Here is a 16,185-nt window from a genome sequence, read left to right as displayed (position 1 = left end):
CCGGGGGGGTCTCGGGGTCCCGGGGCTGCCGTGGCCAGCGCCGCCGTGCCGGGATCCCGCAGGATCGAGAGCTACTCGTGCAAGCTGGCCGGGATCGACAAGCAGCTCTTCAAGCAGTTCTGCCACGAGGGGCAGCCCCACGCGCTCGAGGCCCTGTCCCCGCCCCAGAGCTCCGGCCTCAGCCCCGGCAGGTGGGCACGGGGGGAAACGGGGGGGAAACGGGGGGAAATGGGGAGAAACTGGGGGGAAATGGGGAGGAAAACGGGGGAAATGGGGGGAAACTGGGAGAAATGGGGGGAAAATGGGGAGAAATGGGGAGAAAATGGGGAGAAATGGGGAGAAAATGGGGAGAAACTGGGGGGAAATGGGGGGAAATGGGGAGAAAATGGGGGAAATGGGGGGAAATGGGGAGAAAATGGGGAGAAAATGGGGAGAAATGGGGGAAATGGGGAGAAAATTGGGGGGAAATGGGGAGAAATGGGGGGAAATGGGGAGAAAATGGGGGGAAACTGGGGGGAAATGGGGAGAAATGGGGAGAAATGGAGGGGAAATTGGGGAGAAATGGGAGAAATGGAGGGGAAATTGGGGAGAAATGGGGGGAAATGGGGAGAAATGGGGGGAAATGGGGAGAAAATGGGGAGAAATGGGGGGAAATGGGGAGAAATGGGGGGAAATGGGGAGAAACTGGGGGGAGAATGGGAGAAACTGGGGAGGAAAATGGGGAGAAGAAATGGGGGGAAATGGGGGGAAATGGGGGGAAACTGGGGAGAAATGGGGGGAAAATGGGGAGAAATGGGGAGAAATGGGGGAGAAAATGGGGGGAAATGGGGGGAAATGGGAACTGGGGAGAAATGGGGGGAAATGGGGAGAAAATGGGGGAGAAATGGGGAGAAAATGGGGGGAAATGGGGAGAAAATGGAGAAACTGGGGAGAAATGGGGAGAAAATGGGGGGAAATGGGGGGGAAATGGGGAGAAAATGGGGGGAAATGGGGGGACTGGGGGGGAACTGGGGAGAAATGGGGAGAAACTGGGGAGGGGGAAACGGGGGGGAAATGGGGAGAAAATGGGGGGAAATGGGAAGAAATGGGGAGAAATGGGAGAAAATGAGGAGAAATGGGGAGAAATGGGGGGGGAAACTGGGGGGAAACTGGGGGGAAATGGGGAGAAATGGGGGAAATGGGGGAAATGGGGGAGAAACTGGGGGGAAATGGGGAGAAATGGGGAGAAATGGGGGGAAATGGGGAGAAAATGGGGGGAAATGGGGAGAAACTGGGGAGGAAATGGGGGGAAATGGGGAGAAATGGGGAGAAATTGGGAGAAATGGGGAGAAACTGGGGGAAAATGGGGAGAAAATGGGGGGGAAACTGGGGGAAATGGGGAGAAAATGGGGGGAAATGGGAGAAATGGGGAGAAATGGGGAGAAAATGGGGGGAAAAGGGGAGAAAATGGGGGAAATGGGGAGAAATGGGGGGAAAAGGGGGAGAAAATGGGGAGAAAATGGGGAGAAATGGGGGGAAATGGGGAGAAAATGGGGGGAAACTGGGGGGAAATGGGGAGGAAAATGGGGGGGAACTGGGGGAAATGGGGAGAAAATGGGGGGAAATGGGAGAAACTGGGGGGGAAATGGGGGGAACTGGGGGGAAATGGGGAGAAATGGGGGGAAATGGGGAGAAAATGGGGGGAAATTGGGAGAAACTGGGGGGAAATGGGGAGAAATGGGGGAGAAATGGGGGAGAAATGGGGGGGGAAATGGGGGGAAATGGGGAGAAATGGGGGGAAATGGGGAGAAATGGGGGGAAACTGGGGAGAAATGGGGAGGAAATGGGGGGAAATGGGGAAAAATGGGGAGAAATGGGGAGAAAATGGGGGGAAACTGGAGAGAAATGGGGGGAATTGGGGGGAAATGGGGAGAAAATGGGGAGAAATGGGGAGGAAAATGGGGAGAAATGGGGAGAAATGGGGAGAAACTGGGGGGAAATGGGGAGAAACTGGGGGAGAAATGGGGAGAAATGGGGGGAAATGGGGAGAAATGGGGGGGAAATGGGGAGAAAATGGGGGGAAATGGGGAGAAACTGGGGGGAAATGGGAGAGGAAACTGGGGGGAAATGGGGGGAAATGGGAACTGGGGAGAAATGGGGAAAAAATGGGGGGGAAATGGGGGGGAAATCAGGGGGGAAATGGGGGGAAATGGGGAGAAATGGGGGGAAATGGGGAGAAATGGGGGAGAAATGGGGAGAAATGGGGGGAAATGGGGGGAAATGAAATGGGGGGAAATGGGGAGAAATGGGGAGAAATGGGGGGAAACTGGGGGGAAATGGGGAGAAACTGGGGTGGGGAACTGGGGGGGAACTGGGTTGGACACCGGCAAACTGGGATGAGCTCCGGGAAACCGGGATGGAAACTGGGGTGGGCACTGGGGGGAACTGGGACGGGCACCGGGAAACTGGGATGGAAACTGGGACGGGCACTGGGGGGAACTGGGACGGGCACTGGGGGGAACTGGGACGGGCACCGGGATCCCAGCATTGGCCACGGGGTCCTGGGATGAGTTCTGGGATCGTGGGATCCGTGCTGGAATCCTGGCGTCGGTACTGGGATTGTGGGATCAGCCCCGGATCAGCTCTGGGATCTCTGGGATCCCCTGGGATCAGCTCTGGGAGTTTGGGATCAGCTCTGGGATATCTAGGAGCTCTGAGATCTCTGGGATCAGCTCTGGGATCTCTCTGGGATCCCCCTGGGATCTCTGGGATCAGCTCTGGGAGTTTGGGATCAGCTCTGGGATATCTAGGAGCTCTGAGATCTCTGGGATCAGCTCTGGGATCTCTCTGGGATCCCCCTGGGATCTCTGGGATCAGCCCCAGGATCTGCCCAGGATCTCTGGGATCTCTCTGGGATCTCTGGGATCAGCTCTGGGATCTCTGGGATCCCCCTGGGATCAGCTCTGGGAGTTTGGGATCAGCTCTGGGATATCTAGGAGCTCTGAGATCTCTGGGATCAGCTCTGGGATCTCTCTGGGATCTCTGGGATCAGCTCTGGGATCTCTGGGATCAGCTCTGGGATCTCTGGGATCAGCCCCAGGATCTGCCCAGGATCTCTGGGATCTCTCTGGGATCTCTGGGATCAGCTCTGGGATCTCTGGGATCTCTCTGGGATCTCTGGGATCAGCTCTGGGATCTCTGGGATCAACTCTGGGATCCCGCTGGGATCTCTGGGATCAGCCCCGGAGCAGCTCTGCATTGTGGGATTGGCTGCAGGAGCCAACACAGGAGCGCTGTCCCCGGGACCCTGGGAACCTGTGCTGACACCAGTGACACCAGTTTGAGCCCAGTTTGAGCCCAGTTTACCTCAGTTTGATCCCAGTTTGTCCCAGTTTGAGCCCAGTTTGAGCCCAGTTTGAGCCCAGTTTCTGCCCAGTTTGAGCCCAGTTTGATCCCAGTGACCCCAGTTTGATCCCAGTTTATCCCAGTTTGTCCCAGTTTGAGCCCAGTTTATCCCAGTTTGAGCCAGTTTGACCCCAGTTTGAGCCTGGTTTGTCCCCAGTTTGATCCCAGTGACCCCAGTTTGAGCCCGGTTTGTCCCAGTTTGTCCCAGTTTGAGCCCGGTTTGTCCCCAGGCAGGGCGAGGGCCCGCTCAGCGACACCATTGACCCCAGTTTGTCCCAGTTTGACCCAGTTTGAGCCTGGTTTGTCCCAGTTTGTCCAGTTTGAGCCCGGTTTAAGCCTGTTTGAGTCCAGTTTGATCCCAGTGACCCCAGTTTGACCCCAGTTTGTCCCAGTTTGAGCCCGGTTTGAGCCCAGTTTGATCCCAGTGACCCCAGTTTACCCCAGTTTGATCCCAGTTTGTCCCAGTTTGTCCCAGTTTGAGCCCGGTTTGTCCCCAGGCAGGGCGAGGGCCCGCTCAGCGACACCAGTGACCCCAGTTTGACCCCAGTTTGTCCCAGTTTGTCCCAGTTTGAGCCCGGTTTGAGCCCGGTTTGAGCCCAGTTTGATCCCAGTGACCCCAGTTTACCCCAGTTTGATCCCAGTTTGAGCCAGTTTGTCCCAGTTTGAGCCCGGTTTGTCCCCAGGCAGGGCGAGGGCCCGCTCAGCGACACCAGTGACCCCAGTTTGACCCCAGTTTGTCCCAGTTTGAGCCCGGTTTGAGCCCGGTTTAGCCCAGTTTGATCCCAGTTTGACCCCAGTTTATCCAGTTTGTCCCAGTTTGAGCCCGGTTTGTCCCCAGGCAGGGCGAGGGCCCGCTCAGCGACACCAGTGACCCCAGTTTATCCCAGTGACCCCAGTTTGACCCCAGTTTGTCCCAGTTTGACCCCAGTTTACCCCAGTTTGACCCCAGTTTGTCCCAGTTTGTCCCAGTTTGAGCCCGGTTTGTCCCCAGGCAGGGCGAGGGCCCGCTCAGCGACACCAGTGACCCCAGTTTGACCCCAGTTTGTCCCAGTTTGACCCAGTTTGAGCCCGGTTTGAGCCCGGTTTGATCCCAGTGACCCCAGTTTGTCCCAGTTTGTCCCAGTTTGTCCCAGTTTGAGCCCGGTTTGTCCCCAGGCAGGGCGAGGGCCCGCTCAGCGACACCAGTGACCCCAGTTTGAGCCCAGTTTATCCCAGTTTGAGCCAGTTTGACCCCAGTTTGAGCCTGGTTTGTCCCCAGTTTGATCCCAGTGACCCCAGTTTGATCCCAGTTTGTCCCCAGTTTGTCCCAGTTTGAGCCCGGTTTGTCCCCAGGCAGGGCGAGGGCCCGCTCAGCAACACCAGTGACCCCAGTTTGACCCCAGTTTATCCCAGTTTGACCCAGTTTGAGCCCGGTTTGTTCCAGTTTGATCCCTGTGACCCCAGTTTACCCCAGTTTGATCCAGTTTGTCCCAGTTTGTCCCAGTTTGAGCCCGGTTTGTCCCCAGGCAGGGCGAGGGCCCGCTCAGCGACACCAGTGACCCCAGTTTGTCCCCAGTTTGACCCCAGTTTGTCCCAGTTTGAGCCCGGTTTGAGCCCAGTTTGATCCCAGTGACCCCAGTTTGATCCCAGTTTGTCCCCAGTTTATCCCAGTTTGACCCCAGTTTGTCCCCAGTTTGATCCCAGTTTGATCCCAGTTTGTCCCAGTTTGAGCCCGGTTTGAGCCCAGTTTGACCCCAGTTTGTCCCCAGTTTGATCCCAGTTTGTCCCAGTTTGTCCCAGTTTGAGCCCGGTTTGAGCCCGGTTTGAGCCCAGTTTGATCCCAGTTTGTCCCAGTTTGATCCCAGTTTGATCCCAGTTTGATCTCAGTTTGATCCAGTTTATCCCAGTTTGAGCCCAGTTTGAGCCCAGTTTGAGCCCAGTTTGTGCCCAGTTTGAGCCCAGTTTGATCCCAGTTTGATCCCAGTTTGACCCCAGTTTGACCCCAGTTTGTGCCCAGTTTGATCCCAGTTTGACCCCAGTTTGTCCCCAGTTTGACCCCAGTTTGTCCCAGTTTGTCCCAGTTTGAGCCCGGTTTGAGCCCGGTTTATCCCAGTTTACCCCAGTTTGACCCCAGTTTATCCCAGTTTGTCCCAGTTTGAGCCCGGTTTGTCCCCAGGCAGGGCGAGGGCCCGCTCAGCGACACCAGTGACCCCAGTTTACCCCAGTTTGTCCCAGTTTGTCCAGTTTGTCCAGTTTGAGCCCGGTTTGTCCCCAGGCAGGGCGAGGGCCCGCTCAGCGACACCAGTGACCCCAGTTTGATCCCAGTTTGTCCCAGTTTGTCCCAGTTTGAGCCCGGTTTGATCCAGTTTGATCCCAGTGACCCCAGTTTGACCCCAGTTTGATCCCAGTTTGTCCCCAGTTTGATCCCAGTTTGAGCCCGGTTTGAGCCAGTTTGAGTCCAGTTTGATCCCAGTTTGATCCCAGTTTACCCCAGTTTGATCCAGTTTGATCCCAGTTTATCCCAGTTTACCCCAGTTTGAGCCCAGTTTGACCCCAGTTTGTCCCAGTTTGTCCCAGTTTGAGCCCGGTTTGTCCCCAGGCAGGGCGAGGGCCCGCTCAGCGACACCAGTGACCCCAGTTTGATCCCAGTTTGTCCCAGTTTGTCCCAGTTTGAGCCCGGTTTGAGCCCAGTTTGATCCCAGTGACCCCAGTTTGATCCCAGTTTGTCCCAGTTTGAGCCCAGTTTGAGCCCGGTTTGAGCCCAGTTTGATCCCAGTGACCCCAGTTTGAGCCCAGTTTGTCCCAGTTTGTCCCAGTTTGAGCCCGGTTTGTCCCCAGGCAGGGCGAGGGCCCGCTCAGCGACACCAGTGACCCCAGTTTGACCCCAGTTTGACCCCAGTTTGTCCCAGTTTGAGCCCGGTTTGAGCCCAGTGACCCCAGTTTGATCCAGTTTGTCCCAGTTTGTCCCAGTTTGATCCCAGTTTGAGCCCGGTTTGAGCCCAGTTTGATCCCAGTGACCCCAGTTTGATCCCAGTTTGTCCCAGTTTGAGCCCGGTTTGAGCCCAGTTTGATCCCAGTGACCCCAGTTTGAGCCCAGTTTGTCCCAGTTTGATCCAGTTTGAGCCCGGTTTGAGCCCGGTTTGAGCCCAGTTTGATCCCAGTGACCCCAGTTTACCCCAGTTTGATCCCAGTTTGTCCCAGTTTGTCCCAGTTTGAGCCCGGTTTGTCCCCAGGCAGGGCGAGGGCCCGCTCAGCGACACCAGTGACCCCAGTTTGACCCCAGTTTGTCCCAGTTTGTCCCAGTTTGAGCCCGGTTTGAGCCCAGTTTGATCCCAGTGACCCCAGTTTACCCCAGTTTGACCCCAGTTTGTCCCAGTTTGTCCCAGTTTGAGCCCGGTTTGTCCCCAGGCAGGGCGAGGGCCCGCTCAGCGACACCAGTGACCCCAGTTTGATCCCAGTTTGTCCCAGTTTGATCCCAGTTTGAGCCCGGTTTGAGCCCAGTTTGATCCCAGTGACCCCAGTTTGACCCCAGTTTATCCCAGTTTGTCCCAGTTTGAGCCCGGTTTGAGCCCAGTTTGATCCCAGTGACCCCAGTTTACCCCAGTTTGACCCCAGTTTGTCCCAGTTTGTCCCAGTTTGAGCCCGGTTTGTCCCCAGGCAGGGCGAGGGCCCGCTCAGCGACACCAGTGACCCCAGTTTGACCCCAGTTTATCCCAGTTTGTCCCAGTTTGTCCCAGTTTGAGCCCGGTTTGAGCCCGGTTTGTCCCCAGGCAGGGCGAGGGCCCGCTCAGCGACACCAGTGACCCCAGTTTGATCCCAGTTTGTCCCAGTTTGTCCCAGTTTGAGCCCGGTTTGTCCCCAGGCAGGGCGAGGGCCCGCTCAGCGACACCAGTGACCCCAGTTTGATCCCAGTTTATCCCAGTTTGTCCCAGTTTGTCCCAGTTTGAGCCCGGTTTGAGCCCGGTTTGAGCCCGGTTTGATCCCAGTGACCCCAGTTTACCCCAGTTTGACCCCAGTTTGTCCCAGTTTGTCCCAGTTTGAGCCCGGTTTGTCCCCAGGCAGGGCGAGGGCCCGCTCAGCGACACCAGTGACCCCAGTTTATCCCAGTTTGTCCCAGTTTGTCCCAGTTTGAGCCCGGTTTGAGCCCAGTTTGATCCCAGTGACCCCAGTTTGATCCCAGTTTGTCCCAGTTTGTCCCAGTTTGAGCCCGGTTTGTCCCCAGGCAGGGCGAGGGCCCGCTCAGCGACACGTGCAGCCGCAAGACGCTGTTCTACCTGATCGCCACGCTGAACGAGGCCTTCCGGCCCGACTACGACTTCAGCGCCGCCAAGAGCCACGAGTTCAGCCGCGAGCCCAGCCTCAACTGGGTGCGCACTGGGAGGGACTGGGAGCACTGGGATGGGACTGGGAACACTGGGATGGGGCTGGGATGGGACTGGGATGGGACTGGGAACACTGGGATGGGGCTGGGAGGGACTGGGAGAGACTGGGATGGGGCTGGGAAAGACTGGGATGGGACTGGGAGCACTGGGATGGGGCTGGGAGGGACTGGGAGAGACTGGGATGGGGCTGGGAACACTGGGATGGGACTGGGAACACCGGGAACACTGGGATGGGACTGGGATGGGACTGGGAACACTGGGATGGGGCTGGGAGGGACTGGGAGAGACTGGGATGGGACTGGGAACACTGGGATGGGACTGGGAACACTGGGATGGGACTGGGATGGGACTGGGAACACTGGGATGGGACTGGGAACACTGGGATGGGACTGGGAACACTGGGATGGGACTGGGATGGGACTGGGAACACTAGGATGGGACTGGGAACACTGGGAGGGACTGGGAACACTGGGATGGGACTGGGATGGGACTGGGAACTGGGACTGGGAACACTGGGATGGGACTGGGAACACTGGGAACACTGGGATGGGACTGGGAACACCGGGAACGCTGGGATGGGACTGGGAACACCGGGAACACTGGGATGGGACTGGGATGGGACTGGGAGCACTGGGATGGGGCTGGGAGGGACTGGGAGAGACTGGGATGGGGCTGGGAACACTGGGATGGGACTGGGAACACCGGGAACACTGGGATGGGACTGGGATGGGACTGGGAACACTGGGATGGGGCTGGGAGGGACTGGGAGAGACTGGGATGGGACTGGGAACACTGGGATGGGACTGGGAACACTGGGATGGGACTGGGATGGGACTGGGAACACTGGGATGGGACTGGGAACACTGGGAGGGACTGGGAACACTGGGATGGGACTGGGATGGGACTGGGAACTGGGACTGGGAACACTGGGATGGGACTGGGAACACTGGGAACACTGGGATGGGACTGGGAACACCGGGAACGCTGGGATGGGACTGGGAACACCGGGAACACTGGGATGGGACTGGGAACACTGGGAACACTGGGAGGGACTGGGAACACTGGGATGGGACTGGGAACACTGGGAGGGACTGGGAACACTGGGAGGGACTGGGAACACCGGGAACACTGGGAGGGACTGGGAGCACTGGGAACACTGGGAGGGACTGGGAACACCGGGAACACTGGGATGGGACTGGGATGGGACTGGGAACACTGGGAACACCGGGAACACTGGGAGGGACTGGGAACACCGGGAACACTGGGATGGGACTGGGAACACTGGGAGGGACTGGGAGCACTGGGAACACTGGGAGGGACTGGGAACACCGGGAACACTGGGATGGGACTGGGATGGGACTGGGAACACTGGGAACACTGGGATGGGACTGGGAACACTGGGAACACTGGGATGGGACTGGGATGGGACTGGGAACACTGGGAACACTGGGATGGGACTGGGAACACTGGGAACACTGGGATGGGACTGGGATGGGACTGGGAACACTGGGAACACTGGGAACACTGGGATGGGACTGGGAACACCGGGAACACTGGGATGGGACTGGGAACACTGGGATGGGACTGGGAACACTGGGAGGGACTGGGAACACTGGGAGGGACTGGGAACACTGGGATGGGACTGGGAGCACTGGGAACACTGGGAGGGACTGGGAACACCGGGAACACTGGGATGGGACTGGGAACACTGGGAGGGACTGGGAACACCGGGAACACTGGGATGGGACTGGGATGGGACTGGGAACACTGGGAACACTGGGAGGGACTGGGAACACCGGGAACACTGGGATGGGACTGGGATGGGACTGGGAACACTGGGAACACCGGGAACACTGGGAGGGACTGGGAACACCGGGAACACTGGGATGGGACTGGGAACACTGGGAGGGACTGGGAGCACTGGGAGCACTGGGAGGGACTGGGAACACCGGGAACACTGGGATGGGACAGGACGGGACGGGATGCAGGAATTGGGATGTACCTGGAGACGGGGCGTGGAACGGGAAAAGCCTGGAATGCTCCGGGAGGGAAGGGATCTCTGGGATGATCCCATTCCCAAGGGGCAGCTCCCGCTGTCCTGGCATAGTCCAGGGGCTGGAGCAGCCCCGGATCCTCTGGGAATTCCAGCCCCAAATCCCGATTTTCCACGGGAAGCCGTTCCCCAGTCCCGTCCCTCCAGCCTTTGCCCCGGCCCCTCTCCAGCTCTCCCGGGAAAACCCTGGAAAGGCCCCGGGGGGCTCCGGACGCTGCCGGGCTGGGGAATCCCGAATTTCCCTGGGAATGCCACGTCCCTGTTCCCATGTCCCTGTCCCACGTTCCGTGTCCCTGTCCCCGTTCCCATGTCCTCATTCCCGTGTCCCTGTCCCTGTCCCCGTTCCCGTGTCCCTGTTCCCGTGTCCCTGTCCCCGTTCCCGTGTCCCTGTCCCCATTCCCGTGTCCCCGTTCCCGTGTCCCTGTCCCCATTCCCGTGTTCCCGTGTCCCCGTTCCCGTGTCCCTGTCCCCGTTCCCGTGTCCCTGTCCCCGTTCTCGTGTCCCTGTCCCCATTCCCGTGTCCCTGTCCCCGTTCCCGTGTTCCCGTTCCCGTGTCCCCATTCCCGTGTCCCTGTCCCCATTCCCCTGTCCCCATTCCCGTGTCCCTGTTCCCGTGTTCCCGTGTCCCACGTTCCCGGTCATTCCCGTGCCGCAGGTGGTGAATGCCGTGAACTGCAGCCTCTTCTCGGCCGTGCGCGAGGATTTCATCCCCGTTCCCGTGTCCCTGTCCCCATTCCTGTGTTCCCGTGTCCCTGTCCCCGTTCCCGTGTCCCCGTGTCCCCGTTCCCGTGTCCCTGTCCCCGTTCCCGTGTCCCAGTTCCCGTGTTCCCGTGTCCCACGTTCCCGGTCGTTGCCGTGCCGCAGGTGATGAATGCCGTGAACTGCAGCCTCTTCTCAGCCGTGCGCGAGGATTTCATCCCCATTCCCGTGTCCCCGTTCCCGTGTCCCCGTCCCCATTCCCGTGTCCCTGTCCCCATTCCCGTGTCCCCGTTCCCGTGTCCCCGTTCCCGTGTTCCCGTGTCCCACGTTCCCGGTCGTTGCCGTGCCGCAGGTGGTGAATGCCGTGAACTGCAGCCTCTTCTCGGCCGTGTGCGAGGATTTCATCCCCATTCCCGTGTCCCCGTTCCCGTGTCCCCGTCCCCATTCCCGTGTCCCTGTCCCCATTCCCGTGTCCCCGTTCCCGTGTCCCCGTTCCCGTGTTCCCGTGTCCCACGTTCCCGGTCGTTGCCGTGCCGCAGGTGGTGAATGCCGTGAACTGCAGCCTCTTCTCGGCCGTGCGCGAGGATTTCATCCCCGTTCCCGTGTTCCCGTGTCCCTGTCCCCATTCCCGTGTTCCCGTGTCCCCGTCCCCGTTCCCGTGTCCCCGTTCCCGTGTCCCTGTTCCCGTGTCCCACGTTCCCGGTCGTTGCCGTGCCGCAGGTGGTGAATGCCGTGAACTGCAGCCTCTTCTCGGCCGTGCGCGAGGATTTCAAGGCGCTGAAGCCGCTGCTCTGGGACGCGGTGGATGAGGAGATCTGCCTGGCCGAGTGCGACATCTACAGGTACGGGGCCACCTGGGGCCGGCCCTGCCCGATCCCAAGGGATCCCGGCCCTGCCCGGGGGATCCCAGCCCTGTGCGATCCCCTGGGATCCCGGCCCTTCCTGATCCCGAGGGATCCCGGCCCTTCCCGATCCCAAGGGATCCCGGCCCTTCCCGGGGGATCCCAGCCCTGTGCGATCCCCTGGGATCCCGGCCCTTCCCGATCCCAAGGGATCCCGGCCCTGCCCAGGGGATCCCAGCCTTTCCCATGGGATCCCAGCCCTTCCCATGGAATTCCGGCCCTTCCCGAGGGATCCCGGCCCTTCCCGATCCCAAGGGATCCCAGCCCTGCCCAAAGGATCCTGGCCCTTCCCGGGGGATCCCAGCCTTTCCCAAGGGATCCCAGCTCTTCCCAAGGGATCCCAGCTCTTCCTGATCCCCTGGGATCCCAGCCCTTCTCGAAGGATTCCAGTCCTGTTCCCATGCATCCAGGCCATTCCCGCTGTTCCTGTCCCCAATCCCGTCAGTGACAATCCCGCTGTTCCTGTCCCCAATCCCGTCAGTGACATTCCCGCTGTTCCTGTCCCCAATCCCATCAGTGACATTCCCGCTGTTCCTGTCCCCAATCCCGTCAGTGACATTCCCGCTGTTCCTGTCCCCAATCCCGTCAGTGACATTCCCGCTGTTCCTGTCCCCAATCCCGTCAGTGACATTCCCGCTGTTCCTGTCCCCAATCCCATCAGTGACATTCCCGCTGTTCCTGTCCCCAATCCCGTCAGTGACATTCCCGCTGTTCCTGTCCCCAATCCCGTCAGTGACATTCCCGCTGTTCCTGTCCCCAATCCCGTGACATTCCCGCTGTTCCTGTCCCCAATCCCGTCAGTGACATTCCCGCTGTTCCTGTCCCCAATCCCGTCAGTGACATTCCCGCTGTTCCTGTCCCCAATCCCGTCAGTGACATTCCCGCTGTTCCTGTCCCCAATCCCGTCAGTGACATTCCCGCTGTTCCTGTCCCCAATCCCGTCAGTGACATTCCCGCTGTTCCTGTCCCCAATCCCATCAGTGACATTCCCGCTGTTCCTGTCCCCAATCCCATCAGTGACATTCCCGCTGTTCCTGTCCCCAATCCCGTGACATTCCCGCTGTTCCTGTCCCCAATCCCGTCAGTGACATTCCCGCTGTTCCTGTCCCCAATCCCGTCAGTGACATTCCCGCTGTTCCTGTCCCCAATCCCGTGACATTCCCACTGTTCCTGTCCCCAGTCCCGTCAGTGACATTCCCGCTGTTCCTGTCCCCAATCCCGTCAGTGACATTCCCGCTGTTCCTGTCCCCAATCCCGTGACATTCCCGCTGTTCCTGTCCCCAATCCCGTCAGTGACATTCCCGCTGTTCCTGTCCCCAATCCCGTCAGTGACATTCCCGCTGTTCCTGTCCCCAATCCCTTGACATTCCCGCTGTTCCTGTCCCCAATCCCATCAGTGACAATCCCGCTGTTCCTGTCCCCAATCCCGTCAGTGACAATCCCGCTGTTCCTGTCCCCAATCCCGTCAGTGACATTCCCGCTGTTCCTGTCCCCAATCCCATCAGTGACATTCCCGCTGTTCCTGTCCCCAATCCCGTCAGTGACATTCCCGCTGTTCCTGTCCCCAATCCCGTCAGTGACATTCCCGCTGTTCCTGTCCCCAATCCCGTCAGTGACATTCCCGCTGTTCCTGTCCCCAATCCCGTGACATTCCCGCTGTTCCTGTCCCCAATCCCGTCAGTGACATTCCCGCTGTTCCTGTCCCCAATCCCATCAGTGACATTCCCGCTGTGCCTGTCCCCAATCCCGTGACATTCCCGCTGTTCCTGTTCCCAATCCCGTCAGTGACATTCCCGCTGTTCCTGTCCCCAATCCCATCAGTGACATTCCCGCTGTTCCTGTCCCCAATCCCATCAGTGACATTCCCACTGTTCCTGACCCCAATCCCGTCAGTGACATTCCCGCTGTTCCTGTCCCCAATCCCGTGACATTCCCGCTGTTCCTGACCCCAATCCCATCAGTGACATTCCCGCTGTTCCTGTCCCCAATCCTGTGACATTCCCGCTGTTCCTGTCCCCAATCCCATCAGTGACATTCCCGCTGTTCCTGACCCCAATCCCATCAGTGACATTCCCGCTGTTCCTGTCCCCAATCCCGTGACATTCCCACTGTTCCTGTCCCCAATCCCATCAGTGACATTCCCGCTGTTCCTGTCCCCAATCCCGTGACATTCCCGCTGTTCCTGTCCCCAATCCCATCAGTGACATTCCCGCTGTTCCTGTCCCCAATCCCGTGACATTCCCACTGTTCCTGTCCCCAATCCCGTCAGTGACATTCCCGCTGTTCCTGTCCCCAATCCCGTGACATTCCCGCTGTTCCTGTCCCCAATCCCGTGACATTCCCGCTGTTCCTGTCCCCAATCCCATCAGTGACATTCCCGCTGTTCCTGTCCCCAGTCCCGTGACATTCCCGCTGCTCCTGTCCCCAGTCCCGTGACATTCCCGCTGTTCCTGTCCCCAATCCCGTGACATTCCCGCTGTTCCTGTCCCCAGTCCCGTGACATTCCCGCTTTTCCCGTTCCCAGCTACAACCCCGACCTGGACTCGGATCCCTTCGGGGAGGACGGGAGCCTCTGGTCCTTCAACTACTTCTTCTACAACAAGAGGCTCAAGAGGATCGTCTTCTTCACCTGCCGCTCCATCAGGTCAGCCCCGCCCCCCGGGATTCCCGGAATTCCGGGAGCATTCCCCAGGGGATTCCCGGAATTCCGGGGGCATTCCCCAGGGGATTCCAGGGGGCATTCCCCAGGGAATTCCCGGGGACATTCCCCAGGGGATTCCTGGAATTCCGGGGGGCATTCCCCAGGGGATTCCAGGGGTCATTCCCCAGGGGCTTCCCGGAATTCCGGGGGGCATTCCCCAGGGGATTCCAGGGGGCATTCCCCAGGGGATTCCCGGAATTCCGGGAGGCATTCCCCAGGGGATTCCCGGAATTCCATGGGGCATTCCCCAGGGGATTCCAGGGGGCATTCCCCAGGGGATTCCTGGAATTCCAGGGGGCATTCCCCAGGGGATTCCAGGGGGCATTCCCCAGGGAATTCCCGGGGACATTCCCCAGGGGATTCCTGGAATTCCAGGGGGCATTCCTCAGGGGATTCCAGGGGGCATTCCCCAGGGAATTCCCGGGGACATTCCCTGCGGGATTCCCGGAATTCCGGGGGGCATTCCCCAGGGGATTCCCCTGAATTCCAGAGGCTGGATCCCTTGGAATTCCAGGGGCCATTCCCAAGGGGATTCCCTGCGATTCCGGGGGAAAGGGGGGGTGGTGGGGGGGGGCTGTTCTCGAGGAGATCCCCAGAATTCCAGGGGCCATTCCCAAGGGGATTCCCCGGAATTCCGTCCCGTGCTGCAGTGGCTACGCCTACACCCGCCCGGACACCGGGAACGAGCTGGACATGGACCTGGGCGAGGGCGACACCGAGAAGGGCGACAGCGGCGACCCCGAGGGCGGCGGCATCGAGGAGGACAGGTGGGCAGGGCGGGGCCGGGCGGGCGTGGCCGCAGGTGAGGCAGGTGGACCCTCCCTGTCGTCGTTCCAGGCCGCAGGTGATGTGCATGTGACGTTCCCGGCGGGATCCGAGACACCGGGAACGGAACCGGCGACGGGAGCGGAACGAGCCACGGGACTGGGAATGGACTGGGAACCAAACCAGCACCGGGACTGGGAACGGGACCGGGAATGGGAATGGAAGAGGAACTGGGAACGGAACCGGGAATGGAACCGGGAATGGGAATGGAAGAGGAACCGGGAACAGAACCGGGAATGGAACCAGGAATGGGAATGGAAGAGGAACCGGGAACGGAACCAGGAATGGAACCAGCACCGGGAACGGAACCAGCACCGGGAACGGAACCGGGAACGGAACCAGCACCGGGAACGGAACCGGGAACGAGACCAGGACTGGGAGAAGAACCAGGACCGTAGCCGGGACTGGGAACGGAACCAGGAACAGGACTGGCACCAGGAAAGGAACCAGGAACGGAGCCAGGACTGGCAACCAAACCAGCAACGGAACCGGGAATGGAAGCGGGAACAGAACCGGGAAAGGACCCGGCCCTGTCCCGGCGCCGCCGGACCTTCCTGAGCCGTGTCCCCCCCCTCCCGGTGTCACGGTGTCCCCGCGTCCCCCACCCCCCCCGACACCGGAGCCCCCCAGGAATCCCGGAGCTCCGGAGCCGCGCCGGGAGCTCCGGGAAAGCTTCGCTGCACTTTATGGCTCCCGCCCTCGGCTGCACTGATCCCCGTCCCGCCTGCCCGGGGCTCCTGACGGGCTCCGTCCGTCCATCCCGGCCCTGCCCGCCGGAAAATCCCGAATCCCAGCCCCAGGAACTGCCCCCCCTGCCCCGAGTCCCGAGTCCGTGTGTTTCAAGAGTCCGGCTTTGCTCTCCGTCTGCTCCAGCTCTGCTTTTCCTGCTGGGATCGCGCCTGGGCCAGGTGAGCCCCGGGCCTGAGGCCTGGGGGATCCCAGCTGCACCTCCCTTGGGATCTGGGATCTGGGGGATCCCAGCTGCACCTCCCTTGGGATCTGGGGGATCCCAGCTGCACCTCGCTTGGGATCTGGGGGATCCCAGCTGCACCTCCCTTGGGATCTGGGATCTGGGGGATCCCACCCGCACCTCCCTTGGGATCTGGGATCTGGATCTGGGGGATCCCAGCTGCACCTCCCTTGGGATCTGGGGGATCCCAGCTGCACCTCCCTTGGGATCTGGGATCTGGGGGATCCCAGCTGCACCTCCCTTGGGATCGGGATCTGGGGGATCCCAGCTGCACCTCCCTTGGGATCGGG

The 16,185-nt window shown here is 60.2% G+C and overlaps 1 protein-coding gene across 1 annotated transcript; it reads left to right on the top strand.

The window, feature by feature from the left end:
* Positions 1-6: 6 nt before the first annotated feature.
* Positions 7-15,006, top strand: MAF1 (MAF1 homolog, negative regulator of RNA polymerase III; the record flags this gene model as incomplete). The annotated part of the gene is made up of 6 exons (XM_068179419.1): positions 7-191; positions 7,586-7,730; positions 11,218-11,339; positions 13,924-14,043; positions 14,751-14,867; positions 14,938-15,006. Coding segments are annotated over 6 exons (711 nt in total), but the record flags the coding sequence as incomplete, so codon positions are not given.
* Positions 15,007-16,185: the final 1,179 nt, after the last annotated feature.

Source organism: Anomalospiza imberbis, unplaced genomic scaffold (genome assembly GCF_031753505.1).
Source record: "Anomalospiza imberbis isolate Cuckoo-Finch-1a 21T00152 unplaced genomic scaffold, ASM3175350v1 scaffold_94, whole genome shotgun sequence".
NCBI classification, from domain to species: domain Eukaryota; kingdom Metazoa; phylum Chordata; class Aves; order Passeriformes; family Viduidae; genus Anomalospiza; species Anomalospiza imberbis.
The sequence above is the reverse complement of the archived record's forward strand: the minus strand, read 5'-3'. Positions and strand labels throughout refer to the sequence as shown.